The sequence below is a fragment of the Dufourea novaeangliae genome, unplaced genomic scaffold (assembly GCF_001272555.1).
Source record: "Dufourea novaeangliae isolate 0120121106 unplaced genomic scaffold, ASM127255v1 scaffold21, whole genome shotgun sequence".
Lineage (NCBI taxonomy): Eukaryota > Metazoa > Arthropoda > Insecta > Hymenoptera > Halictidae > Dufourea > Dufourea novaeangliae.
In genome coordinates, this window is record NW_015373910.1 from 5355764 (window position 1) to 5376155 (window position 20392).

The 20392-nt window shown below is 41.7% G+C and overlaps 4 protein-coding genes across 4 annotated transcripts; 2 read left to right on the plus strand and 2 right to left on the minus strand.

Moving 5' to 3' along the window:
• Window positions 1-3447: 3447 nt before the first annotated feature.
• On the plus strand, window positions 3448-7568 carry LOC107194129. The gene is made up of 5 exons (XM_015583694.1): window positions 3448-3501; window positions 5170-5476; window positions 6500-6801; window positions 7206-7403; window positions 7530-7568. The coding sequence occupies exons 1-5, from the start codon at window positions 3448-3450 to the stop codon at window positions 7566-7568; spliced, it is 900 nt and encodes a 299-aa protein (XP_015439180.1).
• A 3594-nt stretch (window positions 7569-11162) lies between these two features.
• Window positions 11163-13386, plus strand: LOC107194057 (rRNA methyltransferase 3, mitochondrial). Its single transcript, XM_015583621.1, has 4 exons — window positions 11163-11705; window positions 12247-12485; window positions 12554-12709; window positions 12814-13386. The coding sequence occupies exons 1-4, from the start codon at window positions 11350-11352 to the stop codon at window positions 13371-13373; spliced, it is 1311 nt and encodes a 436-aa protein (XP_015439107.1). The 5' UTR covers window positions 11163-11349; the 3' UTR covers window positions 13374-13386.
• LOC107194058 (MAM and LDL-receptor class A domain-containing protein 1-like) lies at window positions 12143-17409 on the minus strand. The gene is made up of 11 exons (XM_015583622.1): window positions 17006-17409; window positions 16209-16406; window positions 15834-16113; window positions 15558-15734; window positions 15053-15479; window positions 14620-14964; window positions 14330-14551; window positions 13870-14261; window positions 13637-13802; window positions 13514-13555; window positions 12143-12201 (listed from the first exon to the last, which is right to left on the minus strand). Exons 1-10 carry the CDS (start codon window positions 17407-17409, stop codon window positions 13515-13517), a joined length of 2652 nt encoding a protein of 883 aa, XP_015439108.1. The 3' UTR covers window positions 12143-12201; window position 13514.
• Window positions 17410-17469: 60 nt separating this feature from the next.
• Window positions 17470-19848, minus strand: LOC107194090 (serine/threonine-protein kinase Nek5-like). The gene is made up of 6 exons (XM_015583655.1): window positions 19718-19848; window positions 19570-19660; window positions 18930-19097; window positions 18673-18833; window positions 18438-18594; window positions 17470-18335 (listed from the first exon to the last, which is right to left on the minus strand). Exons 1-6 carry the CDS (start codon window positions 19774-19776, stop codon window positions 18042-18044), a joined length of 930 nt encoding a protein of 309 aa, XP_015439141.1. The 5' UTR covers window positions 19777-19848; the 3' UTR covers window positions 17470-18041.
• Window positions 19849-20392: the final 544 nt, after the last annotated feature.

A 20392-nucleotide genomic window follows, 5' to 3' on the forward strand; every position in this document is an offset into this window, starting at 1 on the left:
ATTCTACGAATCGTGTCTTTTTTTTTTTTTTTATGTCCATTTTAAACTACACTCGATACACATTATAGAAATTGTAACATTGGTGTTCCATTAACGTGAAACGTTAAAACACGAACGTATTTACGTACAAGTCTCGTGCATTATAGCTGATTTATTTTAAAAGTATAGGATAAGCGTGTACACGTATTCCCCGACTCGTTACGGAGTAACAAGATGCGACGTCGTAGTTTATTCGCTCGACAACTTGACTCGCGATCAATTAGCCGGTATCCAGTTGTCGAAATCGAAGGTGTAGCTTTTAAAAAGAGGTTCGGCGAACCTTTCGTATCGTTGTACCGCCGCAATATTTGTACGTCCGCGTAGAGCTTCACCTCTTAGTTGAACCGTGTCAGAGCTTCGATATCGTAGAAAACTGGAGCGTATGCGTGCCCTTCCCGGATATTAGACTTCAATATTATGTATGCACACGCGTGTATCTTTTTTTAACGATGGATTATTGCTCGTCGATACGATACGACTCAACAATTGACACGAATGGCCACGTGCGAATGTAATTAGAGGGCGAATCATCTAGAAGAAGTTACACCGACTCTCGAAACGTGTCTCACTATTTATAGTTACGAATAACTTCTTGTAGACGTCTAGTGCTTACTAGCAATCAATTTGTACACGTATTCAAGCATTTCAAACTAATGGAATAATGTACAGTATTTAACAAAAATGTCATAAATAAATTTATTAACTATTTAAACGCTCTTGTATCTGTATCCCTTCCTACCTTTCTGTCACAGGTTTTCGCTATGTAATGGCAAATCTGTTATATCGTCAAAACACGGCTTTAGAATAATTCTTTGGCGTGACGTTCGGCTCTGCTAGCGTTAAGATAATTAATTGTTATCGATCGATCGATCCGACTCGTAAAGAAGGATCTGTCGATCAATTTCCATTTGGCAGAGATGAATGAAATCGATTGCAACATCGATGACGTATAATTCTCTACAGAAAGGAAGGACGAGACCCCTAAAAGGCAGCGTGTCCGGAGATTGTTGCTCGCGGCGCACGTGCTCCCTCGGGTCTATACACAAGTTGTCGATTGAATTGCCGTCGAACGATATTAAAGTTAATGGGGAGGAAAGGGGGTCGATAACGAAAGGAGCCGCGGATCGATTTCGCGTCCGGTACGGAATTTCACGGGATTGAACTCGCGGGAGAGGAAAACCTAAAGTCAGCGGGAACGGGGATATCGAGTGAAAAGCAGCAAAGATTTATGAATGAACTGTAATACAGGTGGACGGGTCGATAGAGCGGCCCTCCACCCGTCCCCTCGGGATCGCGCGGAACGCAAGGGCGTAGTAATCGATAGAATGAAGATGAAAAGGGATGCCACGTTTTCTGTTCGAACGGACAAGCGTGCGAGAAGGAGCGCGGAACGGCGAGGAATAGCAACCGGCGACGGGGGACGGGGACTGTGGAGGGCAGAGTCCATTCAGTAGAAGCGGCAAGGCTGCTATCGATTGCGTGGGTGGTTCAGAGGAGACGAGGTTACCCCCACTTTAGGTCATTCAGCAGCCGCACTGCTGTGACACAGGCTGGCAGAAGGAGAAGGGGCCTTGAAACGCGAGGGGGAAAATCGGAGCGAATACTCTTCTTCCTCTCCCTTCGTCCACCCTCTTGCTCGCTCTCTTTCACCCTATTTCACCCTATTCCACCTTATTCCACCCTCTCGACAGGCACGGACGGTAGCCCGATTACTGGAATTCCGTGGGTGGGTTAACGAGAGAAGGGCTGTTCCATCCTTGTTTTCGATTACACCGAAGGACCACGGGCAGGATCGCGACGAACGGTTAAAAGGCTGTGACGGAAGACTACAGAAAGGGCGGAGGTTGTTCGAAACCGGTGTTGCTAACTCGCCGCGCAATATTCGTGCGGATAATCTGGCATATAAGAAGATGTTTCGATTCCATTCATTGTTCCCCGACGGCATTTCCTTGGTATCGCTTCAACAGCTGCGAGACCCTCGTTTCTATCGATACGACGTTCCTGATCGACTTTTTTTTGTCGGAAATCAGACTCGGGATTGTTAAACGTTCAATGATAATTTCATCGATCCCCGTGGAATAGCGGAGCATGACATTTCGAGGACGATTATGTGTACAGACAACGACCACTGTTACGAAACAGCTGACGCAGTATGCGAGTTTGTCACGTCACATCGCAGTCATATCGCGTGTCCTCTGTATACAATTTCGTTAAACTTTACACATTTTTACACACAAATTACCGTAAATAAATAGGATCGAATATTTAACAGGTGATCTTAATAATCAAGTACACGGTGGTCCAGAAGATTTCAAGGGGATCGATCTTACGATCGTTTACCGCGAAAAATAGCTGCTCCACGGGTTATCATTTGAACATGTTCTAAAAACAAAAACAAAAAATGACTAAACACTTTGCTAGTTGATCATCGACGAACCGAGTATTACTCTGGGTGACGTAACAGCGTGTTTCTCGTTTGGGCGGTGGATGGGAGCTACAACGATTTTAAGTCCCAGAGAGAAACTTGTTGCGCAGGCGGACCGGAAGCAAACGTAAGCTTGCTCGCGCTGTTACCCTTCTTTCGTAGCTTCGTTGCTTATCACACGATTCGATCGTAGGTAAAAGATAGTCGTTTGATACAGAGCGTTGAGATCGGCAAGAGACGAATAACGCGGGAATTCGAGTCTTCAATGGAACTGTTCCAACGTAAATGCATATATCGTACATTCGGGGGAATACTAAAAGACCATGACCCAGGTCATTCGTACCCGTTTGTACGAGTGGGATTCGATAAATGAATCTATATCTGGCACAGTCGGCATATAAAAAGAAATCACAAACTCCGGTTACGCGCTGCATCGAGCCAATTTTCCCGTCGAGATCGTTGCTCGATCCAAGGTCTAATTCGCTCGATGAGAAATAAACGCATCCATTACCTACAACGTACAACCTCGCTGACCGTTTAAACGTTTCGTTTCGCGAGCGTAACGGGAACCGGTAGAGGGTTTCTAATCGACCGTCGATCGACGGGAGTTCTAACAGAAATACGGTAAATCGCGAAACGAGGTGGAAAACCGTGGGAAACGCAGCAGATCGAAAGGAATGTTCGATGGGAAGGGTAACGATCTTTGAAAGAATGCAAAGAAGCATAATGAGACCGGGTAGAAAAGGGGTAGTTTTTCGGTGAAAATCCCAGTAAGAACAGCCTCTCTGGTGTCGACGAATGGACCGTTCGGTGAGTGGAGGAGGAGCAGCAGCCGAGAAAAGAAAGAAACGGGGGAGAGCAAAGAGAGGGCGTTTGGGAGGACTGGGAGGGTGGAAGTGGTGGAGATGGAGAGGGAATGAAACGCAGGGGTGGTGTGCTCGTAGCGGGGGTGGAAAGGAAGGCGAATAGTCGGGCCGCGGATGATGATAGCAGCTCTCTCAGTTGCTCCTCGGTTTCCGGACTGCGTGGACTGGCAGGTTAGTGAATCCGATTCTCGTTCATTCACCAGCTTCTCCTCGTTCCACTCTTGACCTCCTTCCTTTCTCGGCAACCCTCTCTCTGTTTCGCTCTTTCTCTGTCTGCCACGATTCCACCCCGTATGTCCGCTGGCTCCATTCATGCTTTCTTTGCTAGTTCGTTTGCTGCTTGCACACGATTCATCGAATCATCGCCCTCCGTTTTCGCCAATTTTTCTACACGTAATATTAACTTGAAGAAAATATCAATCTTTCGATCGTTTGAAGATCACTCGAAAATGGGGACGAAGGGATAAACACTCGCGTTACGTTACTTCTTCACAGCCTCTTCGATCGAGAAGTGATAGGAATGGAAAATTCTTGCCTCGTTTATGAACTGTAAATTCCCAGAAACCCTGGCTTTCGATTAGAAAGCGAACATTCATTTACGCTCCGAATTTTCATGTACGAGGCTCCGAAGCCAACCCTGAGACTTTCGAGAAAAGTTCGAAGAACAGCTGTTACCGTTCGTAACGGTGGATAGTGGTTTTTAACGCCTTTATGCTCGATATCACATGTGTACGTGTATTCCGTGAAAATGTTGCGAAACTCGAGAATCCACTACGAGTACAGGTAATGTTGTACGATTCGAGGATTAAGTATGAAAAAAATACCACAACTTGTGAAATTAGGAACGTTCAACGACTACTACTGTCTTCCTATTTCCCGCGACAAGGGGCCGAACTGATGAACATTCTGTTTTTTTTTACAGAGTGTATGTTTACCCTCGAAAAAGTGTAAATCACCGAAAAACTCGCGTCGTTCCGATAAAATGTTCATTTATCTCGAGAGTCGAACGATCAATTCATCAATCGCAACTGATTGGAAACCACCTCGCGCGACAATACGATCAACTTTCCCGGTGACGATGAAACAATACAAGGGTGTACAATACCCGATTGAAATTCATCGTCGGGAATAATTGGATTTTGCCTTGTCAGGCGTAAAAATGATATCATAATCGACCCGTCTATTATCCGGCAGTCTTGAAAAGCCGAGTCACCGATTCGGTAACACCCGCGGCTCTATCGAATCACCCCATACAATCGAGTCGAACGACCGATCCTCCTTGTCTCGGAAATGTCAGCTGGGAAAAGAGACGAGAAGAAAAGGGAGAGGATTCAATGTCGTTAATGTGTTCTACACAGGTAGAAACTACGACGGATTGTCTGGGTCGAATGGTAATCGAGACGACACCGATTAACGTTCGATCGACATATTCGTTGATCCAGTAACGAACATACGATCAGAGTGAAACGTACAGATTCGTGAAAATAGCGTTAAAGTTTCGAAACCTGAAGAAACCATGTGCCTTTCCGAATTAAGTTAACTTGTTAACTTGGTTACCTGCCATATGGTTACAGTTTGCAAACATCAACAAACTATCGGAGATTTAGTGCGAAAATCTCTTAGACTTTTGCTTTAACGTCTATAGAACTCTCGCCCCTTTAGGAATGGAGCTCGATGAACGAAATGACTGAATCCCATTCGTCCGAAAGAAAGAAAGAAAGGAAATGCTTGTTGTACATCCCATTAAACCCATTATACCCAATTATACCCGTTACACGAAGTAGATAGTTACGATCGGCCAGTATTTTCACTTCGCAACACTTTTTCTTTGTTGTACAGAAAATGCGTACCGTGGCCGTATGGACCGCTTTCGTCTTAGCGTATTCGAGCAGCCCATTGGTGGCCGGTATACGATACATCGATCCGATCTCAACTCAGTCGGGGACCACCACCGGCGACATCGCCGAGAAGCGCGTTGACCTGACCGAGCCGACATGCGAGGAACTGAGGGCTATGTGGAGGTACACCAAACGACAGAGTAGAGCTGCTAAGACCACCACCGGATACTCCCTTTATTCCGATCCGTTCTCTTACAATATGTGGAACCGTAACTCCGAACGCGCCAAGCCTCCCCTTAACTATCGAGGTAAGATCGTTTCCGGTCGACTGTCACAGAGTCCACAATATTCATCCCCCCTCGCTCCCCCACTAGCTCGCCGTTAGAGTATAGTTGGGAGCTGCTGAGTTGGAATTGCTCCTACAAACTGAACGGCACAGGGCCAAGAGGGGTATTTCGCCGACCAATGGTTAGCGCTAAGTCAGTACCACGTGATTACTCTGTTATCGCTCTATCTCACTCGATATCGTGTGACCCGTTCGTTCTCTTTGTCACGAACGAATTTGATTCGAGGGCTTCTCGGCAGCTCCCAAGTATACCTACCCCTGACCAACGCAACCGGTGCGACCACCCCTTCGAACAACACCTATGTATCACCATCACCGGAATCCCCAGAGACGGCCGAACTTTCTTTACGCGGATCAAGAGTTTCGAGCGACCGAAACAGCTTGGAGTAGATGTCACGGACGATCCTTTATATGTACCTACTTGACCTTTCGTATAAATCGTCTAGCCTCCCATTCGATCGAAATCTTAACCGTCTCTGGTGGTCATTTCCTTGGGGGGATCTTACGAAGAATTTTATATCGATGTTTCACTTCGACTGTCAAGCTCAACACGTTGACATCACTTTACCCTTTCGCCGTCGAGGAATCATTTTCACTTTTCGTATGTTTCCAACGAGACTATTCCGACGCGTGCCTTTTACATCCAATCGCCCAAAACGATTAACAGGTCTCATTCGATACTTCATTTCTAACTTGATATAGACGCTCAAAATAATCACCGTATGAACGGTAAATAAGCGAAGGAATGCATGCTGACTAAATAATTAAATTGTCGACGGTTGCGTACGCGTCGTGTCGCTCGACGCCATCGTTTATATTCGAATCCTTGCCCAAGAATTTCCTGAATACGCTATAACGATGTATTAAAAACAAGTACGCAAAAGTGTATACATATGTACCTACTTGAGTAACTGGTAATCGACTTACCACTTTTGTACCGATGCGTTGCGACGCGTGTCGTGAGAGCTGGTGTATACGTTCGCAGGCAGATTCGCGGCGAGGGCACGAAATCGCGCTGCTGGTAGCACTCCGATTTACGGAAGAATCGTGCACAAGACCCCGGCAGGAAGCAGGTTAAGGAACGGAATGCGACATTCCCTGCGGCCACTCGACAAAATTCCACCGTTTTACGGAACGATCAATTCTTATCCCACGTCGCCGAGACGACGGATCACCAATTTCCGCACAATGGGTGGTGGTTCTCCTGCTTTGGCCCAAGTCCCACAAGCTGGCAGTTTTCAGCACTTGAAGGAGCTGCTTCGGGCCGAACGCATCCGCGAGCTACAGGTTAACAACAAACACTATTATTATCTGGTATAATGTACGACCGACGATCCCCGATACTCCTACCTCTACCCCCACCCCTGTCCCTACCTCTATACCTACCACTCGGTACAGGTATTAAATACCTGGTCCCTCGCGAAGAATAAAAATATTACAATTTACAGACAGGACAGTTGACCTGATGAAGTATTGTCGCGGCGGCGAGTTCATTTGAACCGATAACCGAACCGTTGAACCAATGTTGTTCTTTCTAGACGCCTTGTCCGCGTTCGAAATCGGCAACCAGGCTAACTCTCTGTCTCCTGAATCGTTTTATAAAAAAAAACGCGATCTCCTATCACGTTGCACGATTACGATGCATTTTAAAACATAGTTCGATATCTTGGCAAACACGATGAATGATTTAGGAGCAACACAAGGCTGAGGAAATGGCGGGGAATACGTCTGACTCCGAGGAATCAACGGACGACGAGTATCAATCACCGATGCAACAATACCGGAAGCAATTCTCGAAGACAACATTGCGAATCCCGACGAAAGCCAATTACGAATTCGGCCAGGGCCGATATCCGTCGAATGTGCCGAATATTGGTCAGGCATGGTCGGTGAGTACACTTCTATAAGATCCTGCACGGCAATAATAATTATCAGCGTTCGATTCATGGTTAGCTGTTTTCGAGTCGTTTAACAATATTGCAAACCTGATTTGGTCTCGTGTTTTTATCTTTTAGAGGAGCGGACCTCAGTCCCGTGAATACATGTTACGTTAATCTTTTCGTCGGGATGCCCAGCTATCGTAGAACCGGAAAAGGCTCTGAAGATCAATATGTCGTACCTCTGGGCACGTCCACGCACGGTATGATCGCAAAAGAATTCGCAGTTTCGGCTTCCCTAAAAATTTCTGACATCCTCAAACCCACGTGGATCGATCAATCGTGCTCGATCGTTCCGTTTTCGTTGATGCTGGATCAAGCTTGACGTTCCCGCGAGTTCTCCGCGATTTCCACCTGTGACCGACCAACTGAGAACAAAAGAAACAAGCCAAAAACGTCAACAGAACGAATGAATCGGGACAAATCGGAATGAATCGAAACGAATCGGGACGAATCACTGCGCGAAATGGCTTTACCACGAGCTAACTCTACAAATCTATATTTTCTTAATTCGTTCCATATCGTTGAGAATGAAAATCGCGCGATCGTGTTCACCGAAACACGATTACATAGTATCTTCCAGGTGTCTAAGCTTGATACTATTCTCGACAAAAATATCGACAATGGCGACGTGAACGTTCTTTGGACACCGTTGAGCGGAGAAAACAGGGACGAAACGGGGGTAACATTTCCATATAAACGCTTTCTTGAGCAAGCAGTATTCCTATTCGATCTAGCCATGATAGAATCTTATTTAGCTATAATGAAATATTATACCTGTTCTAATATTCGTTCAATATTTCACTTGATTATTAGCCGTTGACCGACTGATCGTGAATTGTTTTTCCGTACCGTTTACGATGTCGTCGTCCCGTCTCGACTCTTCCCTTCTTTCGGTTCCAGATCGAGCGAACGAAAAAAAACTGTAACGGAAATCGATTTTTCTATATACGTTGCTACAGAACAGAAGGAAAGTTTAATGAAATCACACGTTACGCCCTGATTTTCTCCGTCTCGTTCCAACTTTGACAATAAAATAGAAAGACTAATATTTTGAAAATTTTGACAATATATATATGTATGTATGTATGTATGTTTGACAGTATATTATATAAATATATGTATATATTTACACGTATATATATAATATATTTAATTATGATAAGAGACTACAAAGCATAATCAACAAAACTATACGAATGACAATAATTAATCTTAAGAGGCATTTCTCGTAGCTCGTACATGCAATCGATGCTGTTGCAATTTCGATTTTCAACTTTACGATCTGTACGTTGACAGAATAATTAGTAATGATATGAAAAGAAAAGAAAAATCAACAGAAAACAGATGAACTTCCTGGGAGAAACAAAAACGCGTTGCTTCATTTTCTTCTACTCGAACTCCGCATGTATCGATTACGCGTACGTGCGATTTAAACTTCGACCCTTAAGTAATCGATCGATTGCCCGCTGACTATGAATTACAGATTTTTACTTTAACCATGACTAATAATGCGTGCATTATCAAATTTTGGTTTCTTTCCCGTATTCACACTGAAAAAAAAGACAACAAATTATTAAGGCTACAGTTTATATGCTGTTAAAAATGCCATGCCAATAATAAAGGCTTAAGGGTCAATTCTATATTAATGTAGACGAAACACCATTCGGCGAAGCATTTTGGTGTCACCTCGAATCTTCGAGATCAATATAACGAAATATACATGGTGTTTCGTTTACAATAAAAACAGTAAATGTAATATTGTATAACAAGAAATGAAATATTATTAACTAGGTTAAAGACAGACATTTATGTGGCTTAATCCATATCTCGTGCTAAGAATTTATCACTTACAGCTCCTACAATGCGTACAAAATGACAACTTTCTGAATAATTATACATAGAAAATGGTTTGATACCACGAGCAATCCTAACGCCTGATTATAAATACTTTATACTTACATAGATCTATTTAAATACGATACGTGCTCATATACATTTAAACGAATACGCATAGATACACACAAAAATACAGACTACATAACACATATATGATGAACATTACATATACGCTTGGAACTGCAAGTATTATATACATGCATATCAAGATACACAAGTATATATGTTATGCTAATATCACTGTTCCTCCTGTGTTCCTTGTGTATCGCGTCGATGAAGTTTCTAAAAAACGGATATGTTTGACCAGGGTTCTTTAACTGTCGAATCAGTGCCTGATATCCAAGAGTAGGGACTGATTGGAAAAACTCTGGACAAAGATTCAATCTGTTCGGTATTTTACTTTCAGTATTTTCATACAACTATACTCTGTTTTTCCAACGTCTGCGCATACACGAATATATGTATGAAACTATTAAACGAACAGCTTTATCTTGGACAATATTAGAAATAGAAACTTTATGTAAACTGAAATCAATTAGCATAAGGGATGGAAGATATATACATGAGTCTACGTATAGAAACTTTAAAATTGCACGTATGTTAAAAATATTCTTATACAGTAATCGCGTATCTCATTTAACTGCAATTATTATTCGTTTAAATATCAGCCAAAAGATGAGAGAAAAGATATACCTCAAAATTAATTCACTGTTTTCTCATTGTTCTATTTATTCCGTATTACGATTATGCGTTCAAATATAAAGCTGCGTATTCATTTGAGCATTCACCCGGAATGAGCATCGCATGAACATCGAACAAGCGAACGTTTTATTCATGTGAACGGAACCAAACTCTCTCTGTCGGTACATCAAAGTGAACACGCGATTGAATCATGATCAGTATATTTAAACTATAAACGTGTGGAACGTTTCTGCGTGTAACACGTTGGCATGCGAACTCTGAATATGTAATCTTACATGAGCACCAGACGAGTATCGTACGAGCAAATCAACGCTCACTCGGTGCTCATTCGGGATCGAATGCTCAGACGAATGTGTATGCAACTTAATCGGAACAATGCTGTATTCGATCGACAGTTGATCGTTACATGCAGGAGGACTGACTTTGACAATAAAAGTCATACAATATTTTTTAAGTATATCTTTCTTACTAACTTCTTCTAAAATATTATGCAATTTATAAATGATCACTCTGGACAATAATAAAATTACTCTTATTAGCTTTAAGACTTTACTGGCATCAGTAACATTATAGTATTAGTACTATTGTGACGCCTGTATACTTTATGATAATATACAAGAACAACAAGTAAAGGAAACGATTATACAAAAGATCGAATACACAAATACCGACCTGCTAACTGAGAATGTATTAACTCTTGTACTTACGCGTAAACATGAGATCTATGAACAACATGTATTTATCGCATCTGAACGTGTAACGAGTAAATCGTTGTAAGAAATAACGTTTAAAATAAAGGAATTACTTTCAGTTCATAGGCTGCCCAATTCTTTCAATTTCTTATATCCACCTTCCAAACGACGAAGTTTCTTTTCTTTCGTTACAAAATTTCAAGCATCAATTAATGCGGTCCATTAACAAATTGAATAAAACTTTATTAAAAACGTGCGCATTTGCTGAGATAATTTGCTGGTAACTAACATTTAACGTACATTTAACAGATCAGTGGCGACATCACGCGTGTTAATACGGCATTATAGATTTTCACCAACTTAAATTCGGCCATTTCCTGAACTTCCAATGGTAATATAGTCCCTGCTCTAACCAATTTACGGGAAAAAAGCGTGATACATGTATACAATAATAATTGTTTGAACGACACAATACTGAATAAATCTTTTAATAAAGTAAATATCTAAAATCTGTTTGGTTAACAGTGAAATACTATGCGTCTACAAGTTCCATTAAAGCGGTCATAAACATAGATACTGTTATATCGTATTAAAACGCAACGAAAATGGTATTTTTAAATATTGTGCATACCACGTTTCGGCCACTTCGACAGTTAACGAAACTTCCAACGATTAATGCAAAATTAGATGCAACACGAACGTACGTAAGATGGGCGAGTCGCCGACCGGTTGCAATTGTTAATGAAGATGAACTTTACGAAGCAAGCGACACTACGCGAGAAACATTTGCCGAAAGTAAAAAGTTTTCGTCAAGGAAATCGAGAGGAAGGAATTCCACTGAAAAAACCGCAAAAACCGCAAAAACCGCAAAGACTACAAAAGCTACCAACGATGTGGAATCGTTGGCGACTGAGAAGAAAAAGGCATTCACTGTTCTTCAAGATAATGATAAAATTATAAGGTATTTAGGTTCAATGCTCGGCTATTACAGTTTTAACATTTCCGACGCGGTAGCGCGAAGTTTAGAGTATTTTTTCCATTGGGCCGACGTGCAATCAAGCGTTGGACGTTCGGGTATAGGAAGGAATTATGATTTTGAGGTGTCGTTTTCTCTATTATATTCAGAATAGAATGAAAAATAAGATGGAATATATCTTTACACATTGGAGAACGATGATCCGGTAATATCCCACTCGTTTTTAGTCTGTATATAAACATTACCGGCTACTGAAGATCCTTGTATTTATAAATAAAATAGAATAAATTATCATAAAAAATGTTAAAATACAATAACGACATAATGTTTATTCAAAATATGTACTGTAGGCCGATATAAAACCGAAAATTCGAAGGTCTGTAGAGACATATGGTCGGTGTATGTCCTTTCGGTAGTCTAGTCCTTCAGTAGTTTAGTTATACGTCCTTCATGTCGGAGGGTTTAAACGGTTGGTGTCGATCTAAAGATGAAATTATGTTTAAATATATATATTTTTTTGTTTCAGGTCATTAATGATTAAAGTTAAGTCACGAAAGAAAAGAGAAAAAAATGATAACATTGCCCTGGAAGGACAGAGATTAATTCAAGACGCGCTTCGAGCTGGTGTACAGCCTAAAGTTGTACTTTTCAGTAACTCAGCAGATATAGACAAGTTAAATCTTCCACCAAAAACACAATTGTATAAAGTCCCATATAAAACTATTCAGTTGTGGTCCACTGTATCCTCATCCCCTGGGTTAATTGGTAATAATACACTTCTATGATTTACAATACAATTTTACACATGTAATAATTTATGCTTCTCGATACAGGAATTTTTGAAACTCCTAATATAGAGAATACAGCTCCCGCTGACGACGCGTTGCCGCTTACTATTATTTGTGACAATGTAAGAGAACCAGGAAATTTAGGGTCTATTATGAGAGCTGCAGCAGGTGTAGGCTGTGAAAAATTAATATTGATAAAAGGTATACAACCTTATAATAGTTTTCATACATTATGTTGCATAGAACCTAATACAAGATTAATCGATAATAATATTTTACACGTTCTTTATGACTTCCCTGTTCAGGTTGCGTGGATTTGTGGGACCCGAAAGTTCTTAGAAGCGCGTGCGGAGCTCACTTTCGATTGCCTATTCATGCATTTCCGGTGTGGGACGATGTTCCAGCGTTAATCAGCGAAGACTCCAATATTATTGTAACTGATAGTAACTTTAAGGATGAATTCGTATCAAAATACGACACAGATATGCTTCAACCTAGCTTAGGAGTATTCGATGCAGATCCAGAAAGTCTTAAATCATACTGTATTAACGAAGATAGCGGAACGGAAACTATAGAATCAGAGCCTACATCGTCATTTAAAAAGAAGATGGCAGACCTTCTGTTGCAGCTACCTATTGTACCGTACTATACTTTGGATTATACGAAAAAAGAAACTGTGCTCGTTCTAAGTGGAGAAACCGAAGGTTTAACTTTCGATTCATTAAATTTACTAAAGGAACGAAAAGGTATTCGTATAAATATACCTTTAGTTAACGGAGTCGACAGTTTAAATGCAGGAGTAGCTTTTGGCATTGTTACGTTTGAAATCAAGAGACAATTTATAAAAAAACAAAGCACACTTTAATAAAGTTATTTTCAAAGCGTATCGGACGTGTCCTGTCTTTCTTAATCAGTATTTGATATATTATACACTCGGATTATTTTAATGAAAAGTTTAACTCTGAATAAGATAATTGCATGCTAGATTTTTCTTTGATACAATACCTTAGCTCTCGTTGTTGACGGGTTGAGCAGCAATCGGTCGAACTATCAGATTCAGATACAAACATACGTATTATTACAGTTTACTATAATTCTTGGATAACTTCTGTTGTAAGGAAAACTTACTTGCACAACTTTGAGGCTGGAATTTTATGTCGTCGATAGCGAAACCTCCGTTGCTGGCACTTCCCCTTAAGATAAGACGATACGGTACACGCGCATCTATGGTGACTTGTGCAGCTGTCCATACAGGTCTTGGATTGTTAAATCCTTTCGCCGTTAGCGACCATAACTGAAACAAGCGGAATCGAACTAATATTTCTAATTCTTCCGTTGAAGAATATTCTTCAGATTCTCACGGGTTGTTCCTGCGTTCCATTTTCTTTTTCGTCATCGCTTTGCTCTTCTTCGGCGTTCATCTTAATTACTTGCAACGTCGTAGATTCCTCGACTCCAAAGGCGGCGAACCAAAAGGTGAAGCAAACGGATTCTTCGTCCGGCGAGGTCTGTATGACCGGTGATCGCAGCCGTACGTCAGCTAATTTCTGATTGGTCGTGAAAATATCGAAAAAGACGAAGTCACCGGTTGCTCCGAACGTCTTGTCCAATAACTGGGCTGGTCTGTGAGCAAGAAACGCGCGCTGCCAGGTGACAGCGCGCTCGTTGTCCGAGGACGTGATGTTTTCCCAGCCACATAATCCTTTTTCGAAGCTGCAGTCCTCCGGTCTTGCTGATGCACTCGGTGGTTTCGCTGAAACATTATTGGAAATGCGGTAGTATTGAATGGGAACAATCAAGGCTCGATACTTGTCAACTTACCTGTGCAGTTGCCGGTATAAAAGGAAATATCGTCGACGCCAATACTACCACTGGCCCGATTGGGACCCCAGGTACCCTCGAACACCACGTCGAAGTCGTTCCTGTCTTTTATACTGATCTGTGCGTAGTTCCAGGTAGGTCCTTGATTATTGTAAAGCTGCCAGACCGGTCTGGATTCCGTAGAAGAATCTCCAGTTGTCTGTACAGACACCCGAAGCACCCCTTGAAATTGAATATGTATTGTTAAAGGACGTGAAGCGAATGGAAGAAGTTTCTTATCGAGTACGAACCTAAGCTTGGCCCGCTGGAATCGATGAATGATTCAAACATGAAGTACCAGAATGTGATACAAAGAGGCTCATCGGTGCCTTTTATCTCTCGGCTAATAAGCTGGCCTGTCCCTCCTCCGACCGACCGGGGTCCTCCTCGTGGGCGACCCAGACCAAGGAAGTATTCGTTTCTACGGTTGATCGTATATCCATTACTGTACGGTTTCCGTTGGTTCCTTGGGCTCAGCGCTTGAAACGATACCCTCTCCCATTCAACTCGATCGGGATCTCTGGAATTAATCCAATCGCACTCGTCCACTTCGAACGTGCAGTCACGTGGCGTCGGAGAAGCAACTTGCGGCGAAACTATTAACAGAAACAGTTGATTGTGTACAGGATGCTTGAAATTAATTTATAATATCTTCATTCGAGACGGTCCAATTTCAATTTGTACCAGGACAAGACCCTTGGGTAAAGGAGATGTCGTCGACAGCGATGTCTCCCATTCCAGTGTTTCCCACCGACGCCTCGAACACGAGTTGAAAATCGTCTATAGAGCCGATGGTAATTTGAGCGACGAACCAAGTGTTTCCAGCGTTTCCGTTCACACTCCAAATTTCTCGAAGTGGCGCGTCCAGGCTGCGAAAATGCCGTAAAAACAGCCTCAGCGTACCGATTCCAGCGCCAAACATGTGGAACCAGAAGTGTAGACACATAGGTGTATCGGCGCTGGGCGCAGGGAAGCTCGAGCTAAGAAGCCTAGCTTTGTCACCTGGTCTCCGTGGAAACGAGGAATCTATGTATGCATAGCCCCCACCCGTTGCACGATCACCGGAACTGTCCATTGCCGGCCCAGTCGTTGGGTTTCCACTACCTCGGCTCTGAAGGAATCATTCTTTTAAAAAAAAAGCTACGGAAGCATGCAGCTCGACTTACGAATCCTGGAATGCTCGACTCACGATCGTCCAATCAAAGTCATCCTCTGCGTCGTTACTCCAATCGCAAAATCCACCCGCAAAGTTACAGAACCCGACACAGGAAGTACCAGGTTGTAGATCTATGTCATCCACAGTTACGTATCCTCTGTATAAACGAGCCAGATCGGTGGGTTCCACGGGAATTCCCTCGATGATTATCTGCAGGCAGGAATACAGTTGTATTTTGTGATATCAGAATTGTTCCACCTTTTTGCTAGGATTGACAATTATTGGTAGGTACAAAAACGAATACTACACCGAATGTAACTCTGGATAAGTGTAGAGTATCTGTGCTTGTTGCCAAACGCCGAGACTATAATATTGAGCGTTCCAAATGACACGCTCGCTGACGGGTTCTATCGGTTTACAGGAAGGCAGCGTCGAACCGGCAACGCTCAGCCCGTCCATGGCGTATTTGAACATAATGCAGGTTCCAGTTACTCCTGTACTCCCTAACTGAGGACTATGCAATAGCCCCCCCAAGGTTTTCACCTTGCTGTCTCTCACTGGTGTCTGGGATGTTTCTAGGAAAGCATACCTGGGTGAATGAAATCGAGAAAAATTAATATATTATATTAATTATATTATATATGGGACATTGTGGAAAGGAAAAGCGAATTGGCGAACATATACCCTCCTTCCATGGTCCCAGTTGTATAATCGCTCGGTGGGCCACCCAGCCAATTGGTACCCATTCCGGTACCAGCCGCCCAATCCAGCACACCATCGCCGTTTTGCCATTCGCAGAGCGTCTGTGCCGGAAACGATCCAAAGTCGCAGAAAACTTCATCCACAGACGCTGTGGGGGGTGGTGCGGTTACTGAAGGATACCTGAAAGGAGAGAAGGTGTGTTGTAAAAGGATTCGTAAAGTCACAGGCACGATATTTTGTGTCCTCGTAAAATCAAGCGTCTATTGGACTGGAATGCAAACTTATAAGTTATATATTTATAATTACTGAAATTCGTATACAACGTATATAAGATTTACCGGGTTTTAATAATCAATATATGAAACATATCAAAATTTTGTATTCCTACAACATTTCTTCCAAATGCTATGGCATAGAATATTTCTTTTTAAATATACCACAAAAGAAAAACCTATTCTGAAGGGGCATAAGCGTATCAAATTACATTTTCGGATACCGAACCGGGGGCACTTTTATCGTGCTCATCGATTTTACATGTACTCTCGCGAGCACACTCAGCTTCCGCTGGGTGAAAAAGTGGCGTATAAAGTCTCCTACCACTTAGTAAATTTATTTCAAGTACTGAAATAAATGTTAAACCGAATGTTAATTTGGTATAAATTTAAATAACTCCCAAAACTAAATGGCAGGTGGCCCTTCGCCTACCTCACTTTTTCCCCCTAGCGGAAGCCGAGTTTGCACGTCGGTGCACGATTGTTATCGGTGTAAAAAGAAATCACCTTTGCGTCGACGGATCCCTTTGGGCGAGCGTAGGTGGATTAAGTGGATTACGGGGCAACGAGATTGCCGTGGTGGAAGGAACAGAATTTCGAGTATAAAGTATATCCGGTCGAACCGGCCATTGCCTGGGCTCGACACGTTCCACTTCGTCCAAAGGCTCGCGATCGCGATCGATGAAATTGAACGGGACTCGCGTCGAACTGAAAGCGTTATCCGTGTCCGGTGTATCGATCGTGTCTTTGGTCTCCTCGTTCTCGACGCTTTTAGTCCAATTGGGAGTGAAACTCTCGTTTGTCACACCGACGAGATCGATTTGCTCTCCGAACATCGGATTGACGGGACGCCATGGACTCGCGTCCGAGATCAATGATAAACAGTAACAAATTAACAGCGTGAACCACATCGTTCGTAATTTTAATAAAAACACTCGAGTTCAGCGGAGTACGAACACATTTATCGAAAACTGAACAGCATACACAGAGACGGAGTAACTTAATTTCTCGTCGATCGGTTCGACGAAGTGACGTATAAAGCATGTGTGTTTCAGGTGTCTCATTTTTTATTTCTTTTTTCTTTGTAGACTGGATTGCTACTTCCGATTGACAAGAAACCGAGTACAGAAATTGCACGGCTTTCCCGAGGTATACATTGTACAATGTTTAGAGAATAACTGGCGAAAATCACTGATCGTCGTCCCGATTTTTTATATACTGTAACGCGTCGAAGGGTGATGATCTTCTAACTAAACACGAGGCCGAACGGTTTTCGAGAGGTATGTAGTACGTGATGAAATAAAACGAGCATTCCGCAGTTCCGGTCTTTGCTTCCTGTCGTTACGCTTTTGATCCTGGTATAGAGGCAGGGTTCGATAACCGTTCGTCGGACAATTCCATTGAGGAGTTGTCGTGTACATATATAATAAACATCGTGATAATTATACTATACACGTTCTACCTGCTATCTCCAATTATTGTTCCTTTTACGCGCACAAAGTGCATCCGGCTCAACGTGGCACATTTCCAAAGAGTTAGTTAATCACGTTAAAATTGTTATACGCTTTTCGCGAGGCTTCAGAAACTTTAGAAATACTTCCGACATAATGTTCTTATCTCCCTGACACGGGGCAAGTGGAACCCGACCTAGATTCAAATATATTCGGGCGATAAAAGGGACAAGATGAGGGCAAGTCATCAATTGATCGGTCCTCGGACGGGAAGGTGGTTGTTTTCTCAGCATCTTTGATATCAAATTCACGATAGCGGCCGAGGTTTGCTTGGAAAGGGGTCGTGGTTTCTCGTTGCACGTCATATTCACGATTTCCGTCAAATTCTGAAAACGACACCGATCGATTAGTTTACGATGATACTTGGCGCCCTTGTACAATTCGCTGTGTTTTTTTAACGTTCCTTTCACGGGCTAAACTGTCCTTACCGTGCCAGGAAACGGGTGTCGTTTTGTAACCATCTCGTAAAGAATAACCCCCATGCTCCATATATCGCATTTGAAATCATAGCATTGTCCCCTTAACATTTCCGGAGCCATGTAGTAAAATGATCCAGCACGACATATTCTCGACGGATCGGTTAATCTGTGGCGAACGTTTGTTTGATTAGAAATCATTTATAAATTGTACCCAGAAATGTGATTCGTATTATCGTGTCCGTACTCTTGGAAATTCTTCGATACACCGAAATCCCCGATTTTAACGATATCGCCGCGACCTCCGGTTAGCATAATGTTCTCTGGTTTCAAGTCCCGATGGAGAATCTTCTTGTAGTGTATCTGATGAACGCCAAGAACGATTTGCGAGAACAAGTACAATGCATCCTGTATAACATACAAAATAGTTATCAATTAAATTTCATGTGCAGCGTTTTGTTATGGAAAAATCGGACAATTATTTATCGAGGAATGCAAACTCACTTCCTCTTTAAGAGGCATCGGACGTTTACTCAGCAAATCCTTCAGAGTGCATCGTGTCGCGTATTCCATTAGAATATAGCAGTGATCATCCTCTATCCATGCTCCATAATAAGCCACTATGTTTGGATGCCTCAACTTGTGCAAACATTGCACTTCCCCTAATATATTCTAGAATTAAATTAACTTAAGAATTTCGTTGATTTTTGAATTCCTTCAATATCTTGTACTCTAGTTTTCTCCGAAAAACTTTCATAATCTTATGTTTAAGTACACAAAAAATATTATCAGATTTATTGAAAATCCCAATTCGTAGTAAATACGAACGTTAGGATGTCATTCGATCATCTGTCCTTCTTATTTTCCGTTATTAAATGTAATTATGCTGGGGAAACGAATTGCGAAGCTTTATAGAGGATACTCTATACGTAAAATGCTACGAATTACTATAATCTTGTTTAATTATTGACACAAATGAGTGATCAATCGATACTTTAAAGTTGAAATATTGTAAATTTACAGATTCTGAAGAAAAAACATGTAGCCAGATCCCGTAGAAATTAAATTGTATGTACTTATCGGATAAATATTTTACGAGCAATAAGAAATAAAAAAAAGTAGTGTTCTCTTCCATGTACCTCACCTTAAAAGGTAAAGCGTTCACGGCATTCAAAGCTTGTTCTTTTACGACGAACGGCTTAGAATCGTTCTTTCGTCGTACCAAATAAACGGAACTAGAAATAATGAATAATAAAGATACGCGAATATAAAGATTAAATTCGAGTACATACCCGAACGTGCCCTGTCCAAGCAACGTTTCGAAAACATAATCACTGATGCGCATTAACATTGTTCACGAAAATATTATAATACAACAAATCAGATCATATGCCAACGAGCAATTACACTTGTCGACCACCAACGGATGTTATGGCCCGATACAAACATCCCGATCCGTGTCATGCCAATAATATTTTCCATTTTTTCAATACAAACGTTTTCTTCGATACAATCAGAGCACTGAATTCTACCGTTTAAAAAAAGTTTGTTGACTAAACTTTGTAAACATGCGTAAATAATTAAAACTTCAAAATATTAAAATATTAGTTTGATCCCGTTATTGACAATAGTGGCGTAATATCAGAAATATGTAATGAAGTCATAACACGACGACACTTCTATGAATTTTATGAACGTTTCAAGCGTCATTATTGGTACCATTTTCCCCACTACAAATCTTGAAATGAGTAAAAATAAAAAAAAGAACATCTGTACGAGATTAATAGTAAAAGATAAGAAATAATTGAGACTGTTCGTCTCTGCATACATTTTCACAGCTTGAAACTTACATGATCCACCTGAGTACATTTCAGGAATTTAATGTACACACAGGAATCGCGGAGTTCATTACTTAAAAAAAGGTATTTTAGAGAGACACATTGCAGATTATAATCCATAAAGTACTT

Coding starts and splice junctions, on each gene's coding strand:
- LOC107194090 (XM_015583655.1), bottom strand. CDS start 19,776: ATGTTAATGCGCATCAGTGATTATGTTTTCGAAACGTTGCTTGGACAG. Junction 19,098..19,569: donor TGAACGCTTTACCTTTTAAG/GTGAGGTACATG, acceptor ATTTAATTCTAG/AATATATTAGGGGAAGTGCA. Junction 18,336..18,437: donor GACACCCGTTTCCTGGCACG/GTAAGGACAGTT, acceptor TGTCGTTTTCAG/AATTTGACGGAAATCGTGAA.
- LOC107194129 (XM_015583694.1), top strand. CDS start 3,448: ATGATAGCAGCTCTCTCAGTTGCTCCTCGGTTTCCGGACTGCGTGGAC. Junction 3,502..5,169: donor CGGACTGCGTGGACTGGCAG/GTTAGTGAATCC, acceptor TTTGTTGTACAG/AAAATGCGTACCGTGGCCGT. Junction 6,802..7,205: donor AACGCATCCGCGAGCTACAG/GTTAACAACAAA, acceptor TGAATGATTTAG/GAGCAACACAAGGCTGAGGA.
- LOC107194057 (XM_015583621.1), top strand. CDS start 11,350: ATGGTATTTTTAAATATTGTGCATACCACGTTTCGGCCACTTCGACAG. Junction 11,706..12,246: donor GATAATGATAAAATTATAAG/GTATTTAGGTTC, acceptor TTTTTGTTTCAG/GTCATTAATGATTAAAGTTA. Junction 12,486..12,553: donor CTCATCCCCTGGGTTAATTG/GTAATAATACAC, acceptor TTCTCGATACAG/GAATTTTTGAAACTCCTAAT.
- LOC107194058 (XM_015583622.1), bottom strand. CDS start 17,409: ATGTGGTTCACGCTGTTAATTTGTTACTGTTTATCATTGATCTCGGAC. Junction 15,735..15,833: donor CTTATCCAGAGTTACATTCG/GTGTAGTATTCG, acceptor TCCTGCCTGCAG/ATAATCATCGAGGGAATTCC. Junction 13,556..13,636: donor CCAGCCTCAAAGTTGTGCAA/GTAAGTTTTCCT, acceptor TGAATCTGATAG/TTCGACCGATTGCTGCTCAA.